The sequence below is a fragment of the Nyctereutes procyonoides genome, unplaced genomic scaffold (genome assembly GCF_905146905.1).
Source record: "Nyctereutes procyonoides isolate TBG_1078 unplaced genomic scaffold, NYPRO_anot_genome, whole genome shotgun sequence".
Taxonomy (NCBI): domain Eukaryota; kingdom Metazoa; phylum Chordata; class Mammalia; order Carnivora; family Canidae; genus Nyctereutes; species Nyctereutes procyonoides.
Genome location: NW_026575141.1, coordinates 21,277,654 through 21,298,926, shown reverse-complemented (window position 1 = coordinate 21,298,926; position 21,273 = coordinate 21,277,654). Strand labels below are relative to the sequence as shown.

Below are 21,273 nucleotides of genomic sequence, written 5' to 3'. Positions count from 1 at the left end.
AGCATATATTTAAAATGTGGTCAAATACAGACTCACATGCAGCAATATCCAGATTTCTTTTCTGGGACAGAGGTAATTTATAAAGCATTTTTGGCGAATTCAAAATGGTTCAGGGATGCCTGGGTGGCTCAGCAGCTGAGCGTCTACCTTCGGCTCAGGATCGAGTTCCACATCAGGCTCCCTGCATGGAGCCTGCTTCTCCCTCTGCCTATGTCTCTGCCTTTCTCTGTCTCTCATGAATAAATAAAATCTTTAAAACAAAGCAAAACAAAATGGTTCAAAGACGTAACTATAAGAAAAAGCTAAAACTAAAAACGCTTAGAAGAATACAAGAAATCTAAGAAGACCTTAAGATTAGGCAATGGTTTCCTAAATATGACATCAAATATACAAATAACAAAAACACAACAGGGGCGCCTGGGTGGCTCAGTTGGTTAAGCAGACCTGCTTTTGGCTCAGGTCACAATCCCAGAATCCCAGGATGGAGCCCCATGTAGGGCCCCCTGCTCAGCAGAGGGTGTGTGTGTGGGGGGGTGTCTCCCTCTCCCTCTGCCCTTCCCCCTACTCATGCTCTCTCTCAATAAAATCTTTTTTTAAAAAAGAAAAGCAATAAATCAAACTTTATCAAAATTGAAAGTGTTTCAAAGGACATCATTAAGAAAGTAGAATGAAAAGACTACCCACAGAATGGGAGGTATTTTCAAATCATACATCTAATAAAAACTTTTATCTAGAAAATAAACGCTTTATTAAAGCATTTCTACGATAGTAAAAAGACAATCCAGTTTCAAAATGGGGTAAATGATCATTTAAATAGACAAATTCCCAAAGAAGATCTACAAATGGCCAATAGTACATGAAAAGATGCTTAACATCTTTAGCCTTCAGGAAATGCATAGCTACATGATGGGATACGACTGGACACCCAACAGGATGGCTATAATAAAAAAGAGCTCCCACACCAGCAGTCTCACAACTAGGTATATCCTCAAGGGAAAAACATGTTTGCATGAAATCTTGTATATGAATTTTGTAGCAGCATTATTCATAATAGCCAAAAAGTAGGAATGAGACAATGTTCATCAGCTGATAACTGCTAAATAAAATCCATACATTGAGTATTTGGCAATAAAAAGGACTGAAGTACTGAGAAATGTTACAACATGGATGGAACCTTAGAGACACTGTGCTGAATGAAAACAGTCACAAAAGGCCAAGTATTGCATGACTCCACTTCTAAGAAATGTCTAGAAGAGGCTAAGTTGTAGACAGAGAACACAGATCAGTGGTTGCTGACGGCTGGGGGAACTGGAAGGAAATGAGGGCTAATTGCTAACGGATGCAGAGTTTCTTTCTGGGGTGATGAAAATGCTGTAAAATGGACTGTGGTGGTGGTTGCACAAGTGTGAATACACTACAAACCCCACAGAGTCGTACACTTCACAGGGGTAAGTTACAGGTATGCGAAGTAGCTCTAATAAGGCTGTAACCAAAAAAAGGACTTTTAAGTCCAGTTCTGAATATCAAAGGGAAAAAAGAGAATTCAAACTTGGCACATAACCTTACCTTGGATACTTCCTCCTTCCCGTTATTTTCTTTAATGAATACCTTTTCTAACTCAGGACTTATTCCTTCTACATTGCAGGGAACACGCGAAACAGACGATTTTGGCACGGATATATTTGACAGCGGCATAGGGACTGATCTTGATCCAGGAGCCTACAAAACATAAGATGGTGTCAGATTCTCTGTGGTCAAAAAAAAAAAACCCCAAACAAACGACAGCAACAACAACAAAAAACAGAAGAAATCAAAGAGCACAGTAAACCTGAAAATGGAAACTCAAATGAATGGAGTTATTTCAACACTTCAAATACAATTTATAAATTCAGATTCACATACAGAAATTTAGGTTCTCATGTAAGAAGGTAAAAACTCTATAGAGTCCAAATAATCCTTTATGTCAACGTGTAAAGGTATTTAATGGCATAACATATACACTTTTTCAGTAGGGCGGCAGACGGAATCTTCTACAATGTTTAATTCTCTCTCCCTTTGCTGTTTTTACTGAAAAAGTAAAGTCGAAATCAAGTCAGTTAACTGTATCATGTGGCTTTACTGGACAGCTCCATGCCCCTATTTAAAAGATTTGTTTCCTTCACTGTTTCAATTATCTTCTAGTATTTTTACTTCCATTTTGTCAACCATTTCATAATGGCAACAATGTATCATGTTAAGTTCAATAACACTCACTTAACAGCTTTAAGGTTGTTTACAAAAGTCCTCTGGAGGAAGTTCTCAAGAATTAACCACCTCTCACAGCAGTCACAGAGGGTACCAGAAAGCCTAAGGCAAGACTTTTTTTTTTTGCCTAATTCCAGTAGAGTTAACATACAGTGTTACAATAGTTTCAGGTGTAGAGTATGGTGATTCACCACTTCTCTACATTTCTCAGTGCTCATCAAGGCAGGTGTACTCTTCATCCTCGTCACCTGTTTCACTTATCTGCCCACCTCCCCTCGGGTGACCATCAGTTTGTTCTCTACGGTTAAGAGTAAGACAAATGTTTTGATGCTCAAGGAACTTAGACCACAGAAAGGAAATAAGAAAAATCAAGATGAACAAGTAAAAATAAAAACAATATATGATCACCATCTTATTTTGATTGATTAAAGTTGTTACATAGGATTCATAATCAAGTGGGCTGATTATTAACACATGAATAATATTTCCTGCTGTGCTTCTGCCCTCCGTGAACTGCTGCCTGCTAAGATCCTTTGTTATTGATGCACGAGATGTCTGAGATGTCTTCATACTAACGTAACTTTGTCATGCATGTGCTGCTTACTTTAGTAGCAGATATCTTTCTTTCAGTACTTTTATGGTCTTTCATATTTAAATATTTAACCTAACATGATTTACTTTTTGTGCATGGTGTGAGGTAGTGTTTTTTTTTGTTTTGTTTTTTGTTTTGTTTTGTTTTTACCTACCAGAGTAATCAAACTGCACTTATGATTCTATATTTGATTTTCTTATGGATTTCTATATTTGATTTGATTCTGATTTCATTTCCTTCTTAACAGATAATCCCTACACAAAGCTTGACTTTAATTGCTGATATTTTATAGTACATGTTGCTATCTTATAGGAAAAGCCTTTTCAAGTTTTCTTTTCTATTAATTGGCATTAGTTTTCCATATGACCCTTGAAAACAACTTTTCAAGTAACAAAACAATTCCTCTTAAAATTCCATTGGAACTCAATCTGTACATTAATTTTGGGGAAATTGCTATTCGAAAAATATTGAGTCTTCCCTTCCTATACATGAATGTGTTGAGATTTCCCATTTAGGTCTCGATTTTCTATTTCATATTCTCAATAAAGTCTTATAATTAGCATATTTCTTTTAAGTATAATTCGAGGCATTTAGTATTTTTCTTATATATACTAACGTGTTATTAAGAATTGTTAACATAACAAGAAACATTAATTTGGCGTCTGTCCTAGTTCCTGACACATATTTCCTAAAATTCTTGTCATTTCTTCAATGACAGGTACGCTAGGAGCATCTTTTGTTCCAATATTTTGTTTCTGACCCTGGAATGGGACCCAGAGTCCCTAAATCCCTTGAAATGTCCTGAGTGATAGAAGGAAAGAGTCCTCTATTCTAATGAGGTGACTCTTGAGGGGCTCCTTGATAGCTTCAGGATGGGGCTAGTCAACAGAAAGATCAAGCTATGATTATAGGCTTGGGATTCCCAGCCACACACATCATCCTCTGGAGAGGGCAGAGGGGCTGGTGAGTAGATCATGCCAATGTGATAAATAAAGCCTTCACAAAAATCTCTAAACATGAGTTCAGAGAACTTCCAGTCTGGTGAAAATGTATCTACGTGCCAAAAGGATGGCAGCACCCCAACTCCATGGGAGAAGACCCTGCACTTGCGACCTTTCTAGACCTTGCCCTATGTACCTCTTTATCTATTCATCTGTACCCTTTATTATATCCTTATAACAAAGCAGTAAACATAAGTGATTCCCTGAGTTCTGAAACCATTATAGCAAATTATTGAGCCTGAAGTGGTTGTTGGGAATTCCAGATGGTCAGAAGTACAGATGACAATCTGAGACTTGAAACTGGCATCCTGTGGGGAGGGGGAGGGGCAGTCTTGTGCGGCTAAGCCCTTAACTGTGGGGGTCCGTGCCAATTTCTAGTAGTTAGTGTTGTAACTGAATTCTAAGATGCTCAGTTGGTGTCGGGAGAGTTGGTTGGTATGGGAAAACTTCCCACACATTCAGTGCTAGAAGTATTCTACATAGGGTGTTCAGTGGTTTACCTTCATTCCTATGAGAGAAAACTACCGATTTCTATGTTTACATTTTATCTAATCATCTCACGAAGTTCTCAGTTTCTTTTTGTATAAAAAATTATAGGGGCAGCCCGGGTGGCTCAGTGGGTTAGCACCGCCTTCAGCCCAGGGCCAGATCCTGGAGACCTGGGATCAAGTCCCACATCGGGCTCCCTGCATGGAGCCTGCTTCTCCCTCTGCCTGTGTCTCTGCCTCTCTCTCTCCCTCTCTGTGTGTCTGTCATGAATAAATAAAGAAAATCTTTAAAAAAATATATAATCATAAACATAAACACTGTACCATAATGAACTCTCAGGTGCACATCATTCAGCTTCAAAAATTACCAGCGTCTGCCAATTTTGCTTCATCTAAATATCCATTTTTCTTCTGTTCTTATTTTAAAGCACATTCTATACTTCATACATCACCTACAAATACTACAATCTGTATGGCAGAAAATTATTTTTACACCTAACTACAATCCCAAAAATTCAATATAAATTAGAAACATCTGGTTAAGTCTTTTTTGTTAGGTCAGAGGTCTTCCATAGATGCCCTGGGTTCTGACAAAAAAGGTGCTTGAAATCAATAGTTGTAAGAATAATATATTGTTTCTACCAGATTAAGAACAAAAGATAAAGCCTTGTCTCTATAATTTTGCCTTTTCAAGAATTTAATGTAACAAAACATATACTATGTAGCCTTTTGCTTCTGACTTCTTTCACTTAGCATGATGTTTTTGAGATTCAACCATGTTCTTGTAAGTATCAGTAGTTCCTTCCTCTTTACTGCTGAAGAGTATTGCATGGATGTTATGAATTATTGTTTTATCCATTCACCAACTGATAGATATTTGAAATAATGCCTCCATGAACACTGATGTAGAAGTCTTAGTATGGACATGTTTTTATTTCTCTTGGCTAGATATCAAAGAGTGGAATTTGGGGGTTTCATGTTCAGTGTACATTTATTAACTTCTTAAGAAAATGCCAAACTGTTTTCCAAAGTGGTGGTACCATTTTAGTGTTCCCATTAACAACGTATGTCTGTTCTAGTTGAGCCACATCCTCACCAACACTTGGTATTGGTTATCCTATCAGTTTTAATGGTTTAGTTCATTCACTCTGATTTTCTAAATATATAATCACATCATATGCAGATACTGTTTCCTTCTCTTACTGCTCTGTCTAGAGCCTCTAAACTATTAGCAAGTAATATCAATAATTATGTGCATCTATGACTTGATTTTTAACAAAAATGCTTTCACTATTTTATTGTTAAGATCTCCCTACATTTGCAGTTAGTCACATTAGGAAGTGTCCTATTTTTACCCAGTATGTTTTTATCGCATAGGAAAACGGAGTTTTTATCAAGTGTTATTCTACTTTGACTTTCTGAGGCAATTAACTAAACTAACACCTCTCTTAATGCTGAATCATCCTTCTGTTTCTGAAACACCCTGACTAGATTTGTTTTGATTCACTAATTGGGTTTCTTTTTCTATTCTACTGTATTTGATTTGCTAAAATTTATATCAATATTTTAAGTGAATTTGGTCTAGAACAGCATTTCTCAAACTTATTCCACAGGAAATATGTGTTCCTGGGGGAGGGAAGAGGGAAGGGACCCCCAACAGAACTTTAATCCACAATTTCTTATGTAAAATAGGGGTAAGTATATATAAAGAGATATAAATGGGTTAAGGTACTATTAGGAAGACTAAATGAGATCATGCCCATAGTTGCTTAATACATGAACGAGCTAGGATTTTAGTATCAATCATCCTTAAGACGACTACACTCTGTTATGTCTATTATTAAAAGAAAATGACATACATGGAGGAGGAGAAAACTTCTTGCAACAATTTAACAAGTAGTAGTAATTTAGTAGAGGTAGGGATTTATATTATTAATTTTTAATCCTAAAATAATGGATTCCTCCTTTATAATGAACTCTTTAAAAGGAATTATTCAAATGTGGACAAGAAATTAGCCTACCTGAGTGTGATTGGTTGTTATATGGTTGCCATGAAGAGGTGACTGACGATCTTTCTCCTTACTGTGCCGACTACTCTGTTTACTACGTTGTAGTTGCTGCCTCAGTTTGGCAATCTGCTTTGGGGAGAGGGGAGGAGAAATAAGATGAGAACAAAAGTGAATACCAGCTTTTAAGTACTTCTTATTTTATTTTTTTGGATACTAATAAATAATTTTTCCCTCAAAGGTTTCAAAAAGAGAATATTTCACTACATGATTTATTCTTCCAAGTTTCTAGGATTAAAACTATTGGAAATAAGAGGTACAGACTTCCAGTTATACAATAAATAAGTCATAGGGATGTAGAGTACTACACAGGGAATACAGTCAATAATATTGTAATAACTATTTTTGGTGACAGAAGGTAACTACACTTGTTCTGGTAATCATTTCATTATATAAATGTTGAATCACTATGTTGTCCAACTGAAACTAATATATCAACCCTACTTCAATAAAAAAATAGGCTACAAATGCTTCACTTGTACAATTTAAATAGTGTTTTGGTAAACATGTAAACTAAACTTAACCACATTATTTCAGATTTTACTCTTGTACACCCAGAATATCTTCTCCCTTAAACACTTTTTATAAGGCAAAAAACTAGTATTTCACATGTCAACTGACTAAAGTCAAAGCCAATATATTAATACAGAGAAGACATTAGTTTCTAAGTTCCCATCTTACACAAACGAAATGCACCTGGATTATCAATTACTAAATAGTTCAAAATTGTAAATCTTTTGGTCGTGGGGAAAACCAAAGTATTTAGTATTAGCAACTTACTTGTACTGAATATCTTAGTACATATTACTCTTTCATCACTCAACTTTTATTTTACTTTCTAGCTCTATTGAGATATAATTTTGACATAGTGTCACAGGAGTTGATTTGATAGCTTTATATATTGCGAATGATGCCACCACAGAATTTAGTTAATACCTGTACCCTACCACATAATTATTTTTTGTAGTGATAACAGTTGAGATTTACCCTCTTAGCAGCTTCTAAATATACAATACAGTATTATGTATTATTAAGTATAAACAAAATGCAATACATTAGATCCCTAGAAGTTACTCATCTTATAACTGGTAGTGTGTGTCTTTTGACCAACTCCAATTTCCTCCACCCTCCAACCCCTGGTAACCACCAGCACACTATTGTTTTTATGATTTCAACCTTTTTAGAACCCACATACAAGTACTATCATACAATATTTGTCTTTTTTAAAAAAATATTTGTCTTTCTCTGCCTCACTTATTTCACTTAGCCTAATGCCTTCAAGATTGATCCTTGTTGTTACAAATGTCAGGATATCCTTCTTCCTCATGGCTGAATAACATTACAGTGGAGATATATACACATACACATAAACTACATCTTCTTTATCCAGTCATTTGTTGATGGACACTGGCTTATAACTTTTAAAAACAAATATAACTTAGAGTGTATTCTCCTAAGTGGAATGGTAAGACTCCCAGGTTTAAGAGAAAAGAAAGAAAAGAAGATGTGGTATATATACATACTGAAATATTATTCAGCCATAAAAGAGAATGAAATCTTGCCATCTGCAACAAAATAGGTGGAGCCAGAGAATATAATACTGAGCTACATAAGTCAGTCCGAGAAAGATAAATACCATATGATCTCTCTCATATATGGAATTTAAGAAACAAAAGAAACGAGCAAAGAAGAGAATGAGAGACAGACAGACAAATCAAGAAACAGACTCTTAACTATAAAGAATAAACTGATCGTTACCAGAGGCGAGGTGGTTGGGGGATAAGGAAAACAGGAGATGGGAATTAAACAGTATAGCTATCATGATGAAAGAAATAATAATTAAAAAAAAAAACAACAAGATCACATATGCAGTCAAATGCATGTGCCTGGCATGTGATAAGGGTGTACTGAATTTTTGCCCATTTCTGGTTTGGAGCAATGGCCCCCACACAAAGTCCATTGGAATCATCAGTAAACTAAAAACAAAACAAAACAAATACCCCCCCCCCCACCAAACAAAACAAAAAATCCCTTGAACTCAAAGTCCTGACAAACACAGATCCCTGTGTCTCTCCCAGACTGATTTTTGTGATTCTGTCTAGTCTCTATGCATCAGCATTTAGAAGCTCTTGGTCCAGAGTGAAATTACAAAAATGCAACCCCCAGAGCCATCTCCAACTGCGCAGAGCCCACAATGCCAATATTAGCAGATATGAGGATTCTATCATAGCACTGTGAGCCATCTTCCTTAGAACTTATTGTGGCAGAATAAACTTCCTCAAAATTAAATATAAGCTCAAAAACTGAAACATAAGTATTGCCAGGGGGTAAATTTCAAACAATCAATTTATATTAAACATCTACCTTGCTGGAAATTCAAAAAAACTAATATATTTTAGATGATGTATAATCTGCTTCAAATATACCAGACCAGGAATAAAACATGCCTGAGCATCTTATAAGGGAATAATTAGCAACTTGGAGGAAATTATTTAATATTGGCATTATTTTCTTTGTAGAAAAGATGACATCAATCAACTAACAGCTATTTCTTGAACACCTATAATGAGCTCAGTTTTACCTTACCTACTTGGGCAAAGTGTAAACACAAAGTCAAGTCTGTAGAATATATTGATTTCCTCAAGGACATAAAGGAAAAATACAGTGTACTTTAATATTAGCTAAATACTTACCTCGGATAGCCATGGCAATAAAAAGCAAAACAGACAGTTGCTACTAAAGCCTATAAATGCTCAAGAGGAAAAGTATATAGGTTGCTAGAAAACCTCATTTTACCAATGGCAAACAGAAGACAGACAACGTGAAAGGAAATAAAGCATCTTTATGACGGAATGCTTTATGTCCTTTCTTTTATGTTAAGATCCTTAGATTCCTTCAGTTGTTGGTTGTGTTTGTTGTTGTTTAGGTTCCTTCAGCTTTATAAAGCTCTTTGTAGCTTATGGATCTCTCATACAATGTTGTTGCAAAGATACACAAGTAAGATTATCTATGTTAATGTTTGTGTTCCCTGTTCTCTGTTGAAATAACACAATTTTCTTCTAGAGAACATTAATTTTCATGAGAAAAGGAATCAAAATTAGTAGGTAATCATAAATCAGGACATATTATTCTCTATAATAAAAAGTAAATAGGATTTCAAATTGTACAAGTCATTTAATTAGGACAGAGGTATAAAATTAAGTGCTTTCTGAATATTAATGATGTTTCAGTGTTGTTTCAAAACTGGCAAGAGCTTGTACAGAAGAGCCTATAATGCCTAGAGATTAATCAAGGCAATTTGTACTTTTTCTTTCTAAAATAATCTTCAGAAATAAACAACAATAATCTGAAAATTGATCAATCCTAATCACCCTATTTTTTTTAAAGGCCTTAACAGAGCAAAATAAGCCAGAAAAGTTTTTGTTCTTAACTGTCTTAACAAATCTCTGAAAACAAACAGCATCCACCATGGTACACATACGCCTTATTTTCTCTGATTACCCAGTTAAACTGTGCAACCTTACACTTTTCACAGAATACTACTCATCTTTGAAATATTACATAGCTACATTCTTGTTTTCAATGTAGTAGAGATTAGGGTAAAAGGGAACCATCTTCCTAAACATATTTACTCAGATTACAAATTCTAGTTAAGAACTATGTAAAATGAAAGCCAGATACCGGAAGTCCTCCTTTGCTTCAGAACAAGGTGGTTCCTGTGCTGTTTACAACCACACTTGGAAGACAGACAGACCTACCTAACAACTCCAAACTCTCTCAAATTCCATAGTTTTGTCATGCTCAAGAGCCCACAGCCATCTGAAGCCAGTATAGAGTTGACCTGAGAACCAGGGGGAAGTAGACACAAAGTCGTCTCTGGGAGGAAGTGGCAGAAGGAAACTGTAATCCCCCGACTCCGCACACATCCATCCACCTACCCCACCTCATCCACAGCTCTGAAGCTCAGCCCAAAACAGCCTCTGCAGGCCCACATCCCATCACACTGCACAGGAGCTCCTGGTCCTCACTTCCGTGGACCTACCCACCCCGGGTCACTCTGATGAAATGCCCACACAACCTTCATTTACATTAAGTTCTACTGACTGGAATTCTTAAACTAAACTGTAGATTCATCCAACTTTGTGTTTCTAAATATTAATTAGCTACTCTGTGGCCTTGGAAAAAAATTAGGAATGGACCCTGAGGGTATTATGGTAAGTAAAATAAATCAGCAAAGACAAATACTGTTTGATCTCATTTATATGTGGAATATTAAAAAAAGATTCATAGAAACAAAGAGCAGATTGGTGGTTGCCCAAGATGGGATAGGGGACAGGAAATGGGCAACAGTGGTCAAAGAGTACAAACTTCCAGTTACAAGATGAGTAAATTCTGGAATGTAATGTATAGCATGGTAACTACAGTCAACAATACTGCAATTTGGAAGTTGCCAGGGGAACAGAACTTAAAAATTCTCATTACACAGATAAAAACTGTAATTATGCAAGGTGATGAATGTGTTAACTAAGCTTATGGTGATAATCATTTGCAATATATCCATGTATCAAATCAGTATGCCGTATATAATTTAAACCTACACAATGTTATATATCAATTATAGCTCACTAAAGCTGAAAGAAAAAAAAGAGGGAAGGAGAGAGGAACCTCTTTAAACATGAAAGGAGTTTCAAGCACATGAGCTCCAAAGTTTAAAAAAGCCAGGGAATAAGTGTCCCTGGGTCGCTAAGAAGAAATAATAAGGGTAGAGAGAAGAATTAGCATAAACACAAAGAAATGACTAAAACATTTGTGACACTAGATGAAGAAAAATCAGACCCCTCTTAAAATCTGAGAACTAGGAATACATTTCATTGTAAATTTTTGGAAACCTAGTTAACATCACCCCTATTCATCTGCTATTTCTGTCCTATTAGTTTCCCCCACTATTGTTAAATTTAAAAACAAAATAAAACAAGACTCAGCCTCAAAAGACGGGTTTGAGTACCTTTGCCTCTGATAGTGAAAGGAAAAGAAAGATTTCTTACAATGAATTCTACTTCAGAGTAGGCTGGGGAAATGAGAAATCTTAACTTAAAAGGACTAAGAGGTAGCAGTAGGAAAGGAAGCAGTGTCCTGGGGCTTTGGGAAAAGAGGAAAAAAAAATGAGAAGCCACTTGCTTTTACGTAAATCATCTCATTTTAAAATAAAAGTATATGAAATAGGTACTATTATCATCCCCATTTTATTCATGAGGAAAACTGAGGTAGAAAGTTAAAAAGCTTGCTAAAAGTCACACAGTTAAGTGGTGAAACAAATATTTGAACTTAGGAAGTAGAATTCCAGAGTTCTGCTCTCCTAACCATTATTCTCTATTGCCTAAAGAAATAAGTTAGTAACTTACAGGGAGACAACCAAATCTTAGAAAAATGTGACAACAGCTAACCTAACAACAACAAAAAAAACCTGAAACAACTACAAAATATACTAACCCAGCAATTTTTTCTAAAAATATAGCTTGAGAAGTCATGAATTTCAAGCTGCCATTCCCTTTTATATGAAACAAAGGAATATGTGACAAACTTTAGTGTTTATAAAGATCAAATGTCTCAAAACAAAGGTTCCGCAATCTAAAAACAAATTTTATGTATTATATCCCTTGTCAGTGTTCAAAGGAATTTAAACTGCAATAGTACCTAATGTGACACTAAAAATAAAAATTTAGAACTTCTTACAATCTTTCCATAAATACAAATAATTAGTTATTTTCTGTTGTTTCAAAGTGCCAATAGGCAAACCCTAACGGACTAATTCCTATTCATTCAGCCCAATGAAATGAACACAGGCATATGCATGCACAAACATATATAATAAGGAACACAGATACAAGCAAAGAATTTATACATGGATAGGTCACCTGCATGCACCTCAACCCTTGCATGCCCATAGACAAGATATGCCTTGCCTACCATGTGCAGACTTACAGAAACCCGCTAACCCAGGAACAGACAAAGATACTCCCACGTACAAATTCATCCCCAGATACAGCTAGCTTTGGGACCTTACATGTAAGGTTTAATACGGAATTATACTTAGAGCCACCAATAAGGAATATTTGTCAACAGAGGCATGTTAATAACAATACCAGACTAACAATTAAAAAACATTTGGTTCGCAAACTCGCCTGATCCCATACGTTTATTGTATTTACTTTACAGGTGAGGACACATTCTCAAAAATAAAGTACCTTTCCCAATGTAATGTAACACAGCTAATAAGGGCAGATTCAGTCCTCTAGCTTTTAATTTATAACCTCTTCCTATTACCTACCAACACTGTGGGAAGTAATTCTATGTTAATGTTCAACTGCAAGTAATTACCAGTCCCTATGTATTAGCTCATAATCTACAACCACTTTCCAAAGTAATTTCCTTTCTTAATGTTGAAGAATTGCAAGATGAACAAAAATTTGATGAAGCCGTTAACATACTAACCTACTCATCAGTGTCTAATGTTTTGACAAGCAGTTTGTATGATCTTAAAAATTCTTCTTATTGGAGACAATTTTAAATAATGAAAAGATATCTTTCTAATTCAATTTAATATGGACTTAGACTCTATTGGATAAATATTTATATTTTTTAAAAGTTTATCACATAATTCTTTTGAGTTCAAAGGGATAATCAAAATTCTTCAGACTCTCGTCTTTTAGGTCCAGAGAAAACATTACTGCAATTATTTCTCCCTGGTATAATATGTTAGAAAAATTTTAATATCAAAAATTAACAAAATGTTGGGGCAGAAAGTATATAAGGAAACTATTTTGCTTACTTAAAAAAGGAAGACCACATCCATAATATCTATTTATATGGTTTGATTATATGTGAGAAATATCCCTAATCATTTCACTTACCACTCCAGATGGTTCCATCTAAGAAAAGCTATCCTACTAATCAAAGAAAAGCTTACTGGTGAGATAAGGAAACAACCCATGCTTTTTCCATATTTCCACTGAAGGTCTTAAGAATGGCAAATCCACCTTTTTCAATTTATCTTTATCAAAACCAGAAATAGTAAAAAAGAAAAAAATATATATGTGTGTATATATATATCAAAACAATACAACAATATTATTTATGCTCTTTCTTATAATGCACCCTCTGGAATAAAGAGCAGGTTTGCTAACTGTTTACTATAAAAATAGTCGATTCCCCAAAGTTCTGTATTCCTGTCCTATAATGTGATCTACTTTATGTGCATGAATCCATTTGGGTTCTCCCCATCACCCCATGGGATTTGGTTCAGGAGAAATAAGGCAAACTTGATAATCTTGATATTTGCTGTGCTGGGAATAAAATCCACTGTCTCTAATCCAGGCATTTCATGCCTTCTGCCAGCATCCACGAACAGTAAAAGTCTAATTTATTACACTGTAAGTAGGAAAAAATAAAATCCCAGACCTGAGAGGGAATACTTCCTCCTTTGCCTCAAATGAAGAGAAAGGAATTTTTATGAAGCAACTTGGAAAGATCGATTTATGTTCCCTACAGATAAGAGGACAGGACAGACTAGTATCTGAGTTCCACTCTAGATACTGAATGTCGAGCAAGGATGATAGAGATTTACTGTTGCATTAGAATCAGCCTAACTCCTCCTGGACATTCACCAGAAACCACTCCCCCCCCACCCCCCCAAGAAAAGGATGAAAATTTACCAGGAAATCTGAGTGCAAGAGCTGTGCAGAATTTTCTTTGGTTCTACAAAAGGGGGCTATTTAGAAGGGAGAACGGACTTAGCACCTGAGAAACTGATTGTTATTTCTATGATTCTAGAGGCTAAGGACAGAGTAAGGGACTCACAAACCCAGAAAGACAGAACAGTAGGTAAGAGATGTATAACAAGGGATCTCCAGAGACCCCATGACATTACTCTACAAAAGAAAGTCAGTTTTAAAAATCTGTCAAGCCCAGGGAATGTAAAGGCATCTTACAATAGTGTCAGTCAAGGAGGTGCATTTCTCTTCCCCATAGCCTCCTCCTCCTTCCCCTAAGCTCTAACTCCAGAGGAGTCAGAAATAGCAGCTAAGGAGCGAGGAAGGTGGTAAGAAACAGAAGGAAACTCCCAGATCACTTCACGAAGGAAGTCACCCCACCACTGGAAGCCCTACCTAGGACAAGGGGAGGAGCTAGAACCTGTAAAAGCAGCTGGAATTTGAGTACTGAAGAAATTAGCACGCTCACTCAAAGGGAACACAAGAGCGTAAGAGTGATCAGATCCTAGTCTGGCACCATAGGCAGGAGGTGAACTTTATAAACTGTGTTTTATAAGCAGGGAACCACATTTCTAACAAATAGAAAAGTACATTTGCACATTCATTGGCTTAGCTGTGTTGACAACCCTCCAGTGAACATAACTCAAAAGAGGAAAAGTAATTTTTTCATAAAGGAAAATGCCTCACTTGGATTCATTTCCTTAACCTGAATACAACCCACAACTTCACTGTACACTGGTATCAATTGTAATATCTGATAAATTTACTGATAATCTGCCATTTCTGCTGTAGCGAACCTGCTTTTCTGTCTTAATTGCAATAAAGTGTATGTGTGTTCCCTTGATCTACAATTCTATTATACTATACCTAAAGGTGGAAATCTTTTTTCTCCTATGTATCCTCCTTGAAACTGGTGGGCTTTTTAAATTGCTCTCCAAATATAGCAAACTTTCAACCTTTAAAAAATTTTTTTCTCTTCCTGATGATTACAGAATATCCTTACCACTCCTAACTCAGTCTATTTTCCACATTGCTTCTCTTTCATGTTTTCAACTTATCTTTTTGTCTTATATTCTAGAAGATTTGCTCTTCCACACTGGCAATTCTCAGTTAAGATTTTGATTCACTAATTCTCTCTTCTGTTACGTGAATTTAATCTACCAAAGAGGTTTTTTTAAATTTTTAATTTCATCAATTTTTGTCGTTTACAAGATTTGTAAACTGGTCCTTTATCATTCTGCTCGTTCTTGTTTATTCCTTTCCTTATTGCCAGTTACCATTTCACTTGAAATTCTTAAACATTCTTATTTTTAAGTGCTTTTCTGAGATTGTGTTCTTATTCCTATTTCCTTGTATGTAAATGATCTAACTTAATGTATCTGCTGTCTCTTATGGTAACAGATTTCCTTACATGTCCTAAAATACTTCCTTACAGACACACCTTATGTGGAAGTTTTATCCTTCGTGAGCTCTTTCCCACCATGTTGTTTCATGGTTGCTCAGACTATCCCTCTGGAGTTGCATAGCTCCAGAGCAGGTCTGAAATTAGAAAGACTGGGGGCTTTGGTTCCACATGGCTAGAGCTCTATTCCAGATGCCACATCTACACACAACATATGGTTACTATTCCCATTTTTGCACAGCTGCCTCTCTGGCCCACAGGAAAACGCCAACAGTGTCAAGTAGAGTTATTTCAGGTCTAGTTTTATGGCCTAGAAACATGGTCCCAGTTCCCTGCTTTATGCAGACACCCTAGTTCCAAACTCTTACCATTTTTAAGACATGTTTGGCATTCTTAAAATGTCAAGCAATCTACACTCTCTTAAATTTGGCTTACAAACCCACTTTTTAAGCCCCAGCCCACATGACCCAGATTTCTGTGAGCCAGACAGCATCATATCCACTCATTACTAAGGGCTTCCTCTCTACTCATGGTCTACAAGGGTTTTCTTGGTCTCAAATGTAACTACATTATAGTTGCCTATTTCTTTTTTTTTTAATTTTTATTTATTTATGATAGTCACAGAGAGAGAGAGAGAGAGAGAGAGAGAGAGAGGCAGAGACATAGGCAGAGGGAGAAGCAGGCTCCATGCACCGGGAACCCGATATGGGATTCGATCCCAGGTCTCCAGGATCGCGCCCTGAGCCAAAGGCAGGCGCCAAACCGCTGCGCCACCCAGGGATCCCCTAGTTGCCTATTTCTTTAAAAATTTTTCACATCACATTCTCATAAACTTGGAGCAAAGTGGAGGCAGATTATACAGGTGCTTTTACTCAAAAGTTATCTTTTAAATAAAAAAATTTTAGCAGTATTCAACTTTTAAAAATACGACTTTCAATAATAATTTTGGCTTTTCATAATTTTCTCAAATTTTAATTCTGTCATCTATTATAACTATTCCTTTTTTAACCTTTTGTCTTTATTAATGTATTTTTATCATTTGGTAGCCTCTTTATATATCATAAAGCATTTGGTATCTTCATGATATACCATGGAAAATCCACCAGTCTTTTACATCTATTCCTTTTTCATCTTTACTGAAGTATAATTTATATTCCCTTAACTTCATTCATTGTAAGGGTAAAAATTCAGTAAGTTTTAATCACTCTGTAGAGTTGCACAATACTAATCACAATGCAGTTTTATACCTTTTCCATCACCCTCCCCACCCTGCCCGCAATCTGCCTTGAGTCTATATTTGTAGCCAATCACCACTCCTCCAGCCCCACTCCCAGCCACATGCAATCACAAGTGGACTTTCTCCTTCTTCCATAAACTTGACTTTTCTGGCATTTCAAAATTAAATGCAACCATATAATATGCAGTCTTAGCCATCTCACTTCTTTTCTTTAGCAGAGATTGGCAAGCCATAATCTGCAGGCCAAATCTAGCCTGTCATGTGTTTTTGTAAATAAAATTTATTGGGCATAACGAAGTCCATTCCATATTGTCTATGGCTGCTTTCACACTACAACAGCAGAGCTGAAGAGTTGCAACAAAGATTATATGGCCACAAACCCTAAAATATTTACTATCTAGCCTTTCACAGAAAAAGTTTGCTGATTCTGGACTTAGTAAAACATCTTTGAGGTTTGTTTCCATCATAGCATATGTCAACATTCAGTGCACTGCTCCTTTTTCACTGCTGAATAGTATGTCACCACATTTTGTCTCTCCATTTACCAATCCATGCATATGTGGACATTTTCCAGGTTTTTTTTTTTTAAGATTTTATTTATTTATTCATGAGAGACACAGAGAGAGAGGCAGAGACATAGGCAGAGGGAGAAGCAGGTTCCATGCAGGGAGCCTGATGTGGGACTCGATCCTGGAACTCCAGGATCACACCCTGAGACAAAGGCAGATGCTCAACCACTGAGCCACCCAGGTGTCCCACAGTTTTTAGTTATTCATAATAACTAAATTCATAAAACTAATTCAGCTATAAACATTTTGTGACGTCTCAATCTAGACAGGTGTTCTCATTTTTCTTATAGAGATTCCTAGGCACTGAATTGCTGGGCTATATGCTAAGTTTGTGATTGAGTTTAAAAGAAACCAAACTGTTTTCCAAAGTGGCTGTACCATTTTATGTTCCCAAGAACATTTGAGGGTTCCAGATTCTCTTTATCCTTGCCAATACTTGGCACTGTCGTCTTTTAAATTATAGTCATTGTACTGGGTGTGTAGGTGTAGTATATGGTTTAAATTTGCATTTGGCTAGTGACTAATCATGTTGAACAATTTTTCATGTGGTCATTTGCCATCCATGCGTATATCTTTGGTGAAAAACTTCTATTAAATTGCCTTTTCCATTTTTAAGTTGGGTTGTCTTTCTGCTAATTGATCTTTAAGAGTTCTTTATATATTCTGGATATAGGATTTCCTAATATTTCTTCCAGTCTGAAACCTGTCTCTTCAATTCCCTTAATGGCGTCTTTTGAAGCATAAATGTTTAACCTAATGAATTTATTATTATTATTTTTTATGATTTTATTTTTGGTGTTGTATCTAAAATGGCTTCCCAATTAATTCAAGGTCTTCTACAAGTTTAATAGTTTTAAGCCTACATTTAGGACTATGATTCATTTTGAGTTAGTTTTTCTCTATGTGACAGCCAAGGACTTGTTTTTTTTCCCCCTTACATATGAATATAATTATTCCAGCACCAATTGCTGGAAACATTGTCCTTTCCAATTGAATTGTGTTCGTACCTTTGTGAAAAATCAACCACCATAAATATAAAAGTTTATTTCGGGATTCACAATTTTGATTCACTTCCTTATGTGTCTTTCTTTTGCTAACTTCATTAATGTAAACCTATAAGAAGTACTGTAACTGTATAATATAAATATTCCAAATATCTTGTTTTCAAAAATGTTTTTGGGGCACCTGGGTGGCTCAGTTGGTTGAGTGTCTGGCTCTTGATTTTGGCTCCAGTTGTGATCTCGGGTTTGTGAGATCAAGCCCCACGCTGGGGCTCTATACTCAGCAGGGAGCCCGCTCGTCTCCCCCTGCCCCTCCCCACTCTCTCTCTCTAAAACAAATACATAAATCCTTAAAATATATATACTCTGGCTACTCTAGGTCCTTTGCATTTCACACAAACTTTAGGATTAGCCTGTCAATTTCTACCAAAAACAAAATACATGAAATTATAATAGGGATTATAATGGATCAATTTGGGGAGAATTACCATCTTAATATGGAGTCTTCTAATCCATGAACAAAGTAAATCTCTCATTTATTTAAATCTTCAATTTTGTCCAGTAATGTTTTGTTGTTTTTAGTGCACAAATCTTGGATTGCTTTTTGCTCAATTTATTCCTAAATATTTTCATCTTTTTGATACAACTGTAATAAATTGTTTTATTTTTTGGGCTGTTCCCATCTAGTATCTAGAAGTATAACTGATTTCTGTATGCTAATCTTATATCCTGCAATCTTGTTGAGCATGTTTACTAGTTCTAGTACTGTGTATTTGCATATTTCCTATCAGTTTCTAAATATAGTTTCTACATGTTATCTGTGAATAAAGGCAGCTTTACCATTTCCTTTGCAATATGGATGTCTTTATTTTTCTTGCCTGACTGTACTGACTAGAATCTACTATGCAATACCAAAAAGAGGTGGTGACAAGGTGACAGTGGAGGACATTGCCTTGTTCTTGATCTTAAGGGAGAAAACATTCTGGCTTTCACACTGAAATGAATGACTGTGAATATGACGGGGCGCCTGGCTGGCTCAGTCAGTAGAGCATGCAACTCGATATCAGCGTTATGAGTTCAAGCCCCATGTTGGTTATGGAGGCTACTTTTTTTTTTTTAAAAATGAATAGGATGTGATCTGTAGGGTTTTTTTCATAAATGCCCCTTATTAGGCAGAAAAAGTTCTTTTTTTTACCTCCTGGTTAAAAGATTTTAATCACAAATGGGTGTTGAGAGTCTGGCAAATGCTTTCTCTGACTCTACGAGATGATTATATGGTTTTGGTCTTCATTCTATTAGTGTATTACACATTAACTGAATTTTGGATCTTAAATCATCTTTGGACTTCTGGAATAAATTCCACTTGCTTATGGTATAAAATCCTTTTTATATGTGGCTAGATTTGGTTTGCTAATTTTTTTATGAAGGATTTTTGCTTCTTTGGTCAAGAGAGATATTGATCTGCCATTTTATTTTCTTGAGATGTCTTTGGCCTGGCTTTGAAGTCAATTACGCTGGCCTTGACAAAGTAAATTGGGCAGTTTTCCCTTCTCTTTTATTTTCTGAAACAGTCTGTGAAGAATGAACATTACTTCTTTGAATATTTGATAGAACTCACCGAATGTGATCCTGGGATTTTTATTGTGGAAAGGTTTTTAATTCCTCATTCCATTTATTTGCTTATTATAAGTCTATTTATATTTTCTATTTGTTCTTAAATCAATTTTTGCAATTGGTCTTTCTAATAGCTTGTGTCTTTCTATGAATTCATCCATTTTACCTTAGTTTCTACAGTGATGACATAAAAATGATCATAATATTTCCTTTATAATACGTTCAAGTTCTGCGAGGTCGGTAGTAATTTCACGCCTTTCACTGCTGATTTGGGTAATCTGTGTCTTCTTTTTTTGGTCAGTCTAGCTAAACGTTCGTCTACTTTGTTGATCTGTTCAAAGAACCAACCTCTAGTTTCACTGATTTTTCTCTAACATTTTTCTGTTCTTTTGGCTTCTGCTATGTTCTTTATTAATTCCTTCCTCTGCTTGTCCTTGGTCTGGTTTGCTCTTCTTTTTCGAGGCTCTTGAGCTAGAAGTGTAGGACTGATTTAAGAATTTTCTCCTTTTCTTAGATATGCATATAAAGGTATACAAATTTTCCATGAAGCACTACCTTATCTGCACACACAAATTCTAAGTTGTCTTTTTTTTTTCATTCATTAAATATTTTAAAATTTCCTTTGTGTTTTTAACTGACAAATATTTGGGGCTTTCTAAGATTTCTGTTACATGATTACATCTTTTGCACTCTATTCAGACTTGTTTTATGGGCAACTGGCAAACATATCTAACCTAGAGAATGTTTCCCATATGTTTGAAAAGAATGTAGTCACAGGCTGGAATTTTCTTTGTATGTCAGTTTGGTCAAGTTGATTGATATTGTTGTTGAAATCTTCTATCTTCTTGCCTTTTTTTTTTTTTTTTTAAGATTTTAGTTATTTATTCATCAGAGACAGAGACAGAGAGGTAGACATAGACAGAGGGATAAGCAGGATCCCTGCAAGGAGCCCAAGGGGGACTTGATCCCGCACCCCATGATCATGCTCTTCGCTGAAGGCAGACACTCAGCCACTGAGTCACCAAGACGTCCCTATCTTCTTATTTTGTGTCTAGTTAGTCGTTCTATCAAGTATTGAAAATGGGATATTGAGATCACCAATTATTATTGTAGAAACTTTATTTCTCCTTTCACAATTTCACTTCATGTATACGGGGATCATTGTTAGATGTATACATAATTTATGATTACTAAGCCCTACTGATGTACTGACCTTTTTATCTTAATGAAATAAATGTCTTTGACCTCAGTAATAGGTCAAATAGTTCTTGTCTTTTTTTTTAATATTTC

At 35.8% G+C, this 21,273-nt stretch overlaps 1 protein-coding gene across 2 annotated transcripts in view; it reads right to left on the bottom strand.

Moving 5' to 3' along the window:
- The window catches only part of GLCCI1 (glucocorticoid induced 1), a 101,553-nt gene that overhangs the window by 22,370 nt on the left and 57,910 nt on the right, over nucleotides 1-21,273 (bottom strand). Inside the window, exons 4-5 of one of the 2 annotated variants that reach the window (XM_055307333.1) lie at nucleotides 6,347-6,463; nucleotides 1,567-1,719 (exon numbers count right to left, since the gene is read on the bottom strand). In XM_055307333.1, the coding sequence (XP_055163308.1) occupies nucleotides 1,567-1,719; nucleotides 6,347-6,463 (270 nt within the window). The remainder of the gene's footprint in view (nucleotides 1-1,566; nucleotides 1,720-6,346; nucleotides 6,464-21,273) is intronic. The other variant, XM_055307335.1, reaches the window with a different exon arrangement.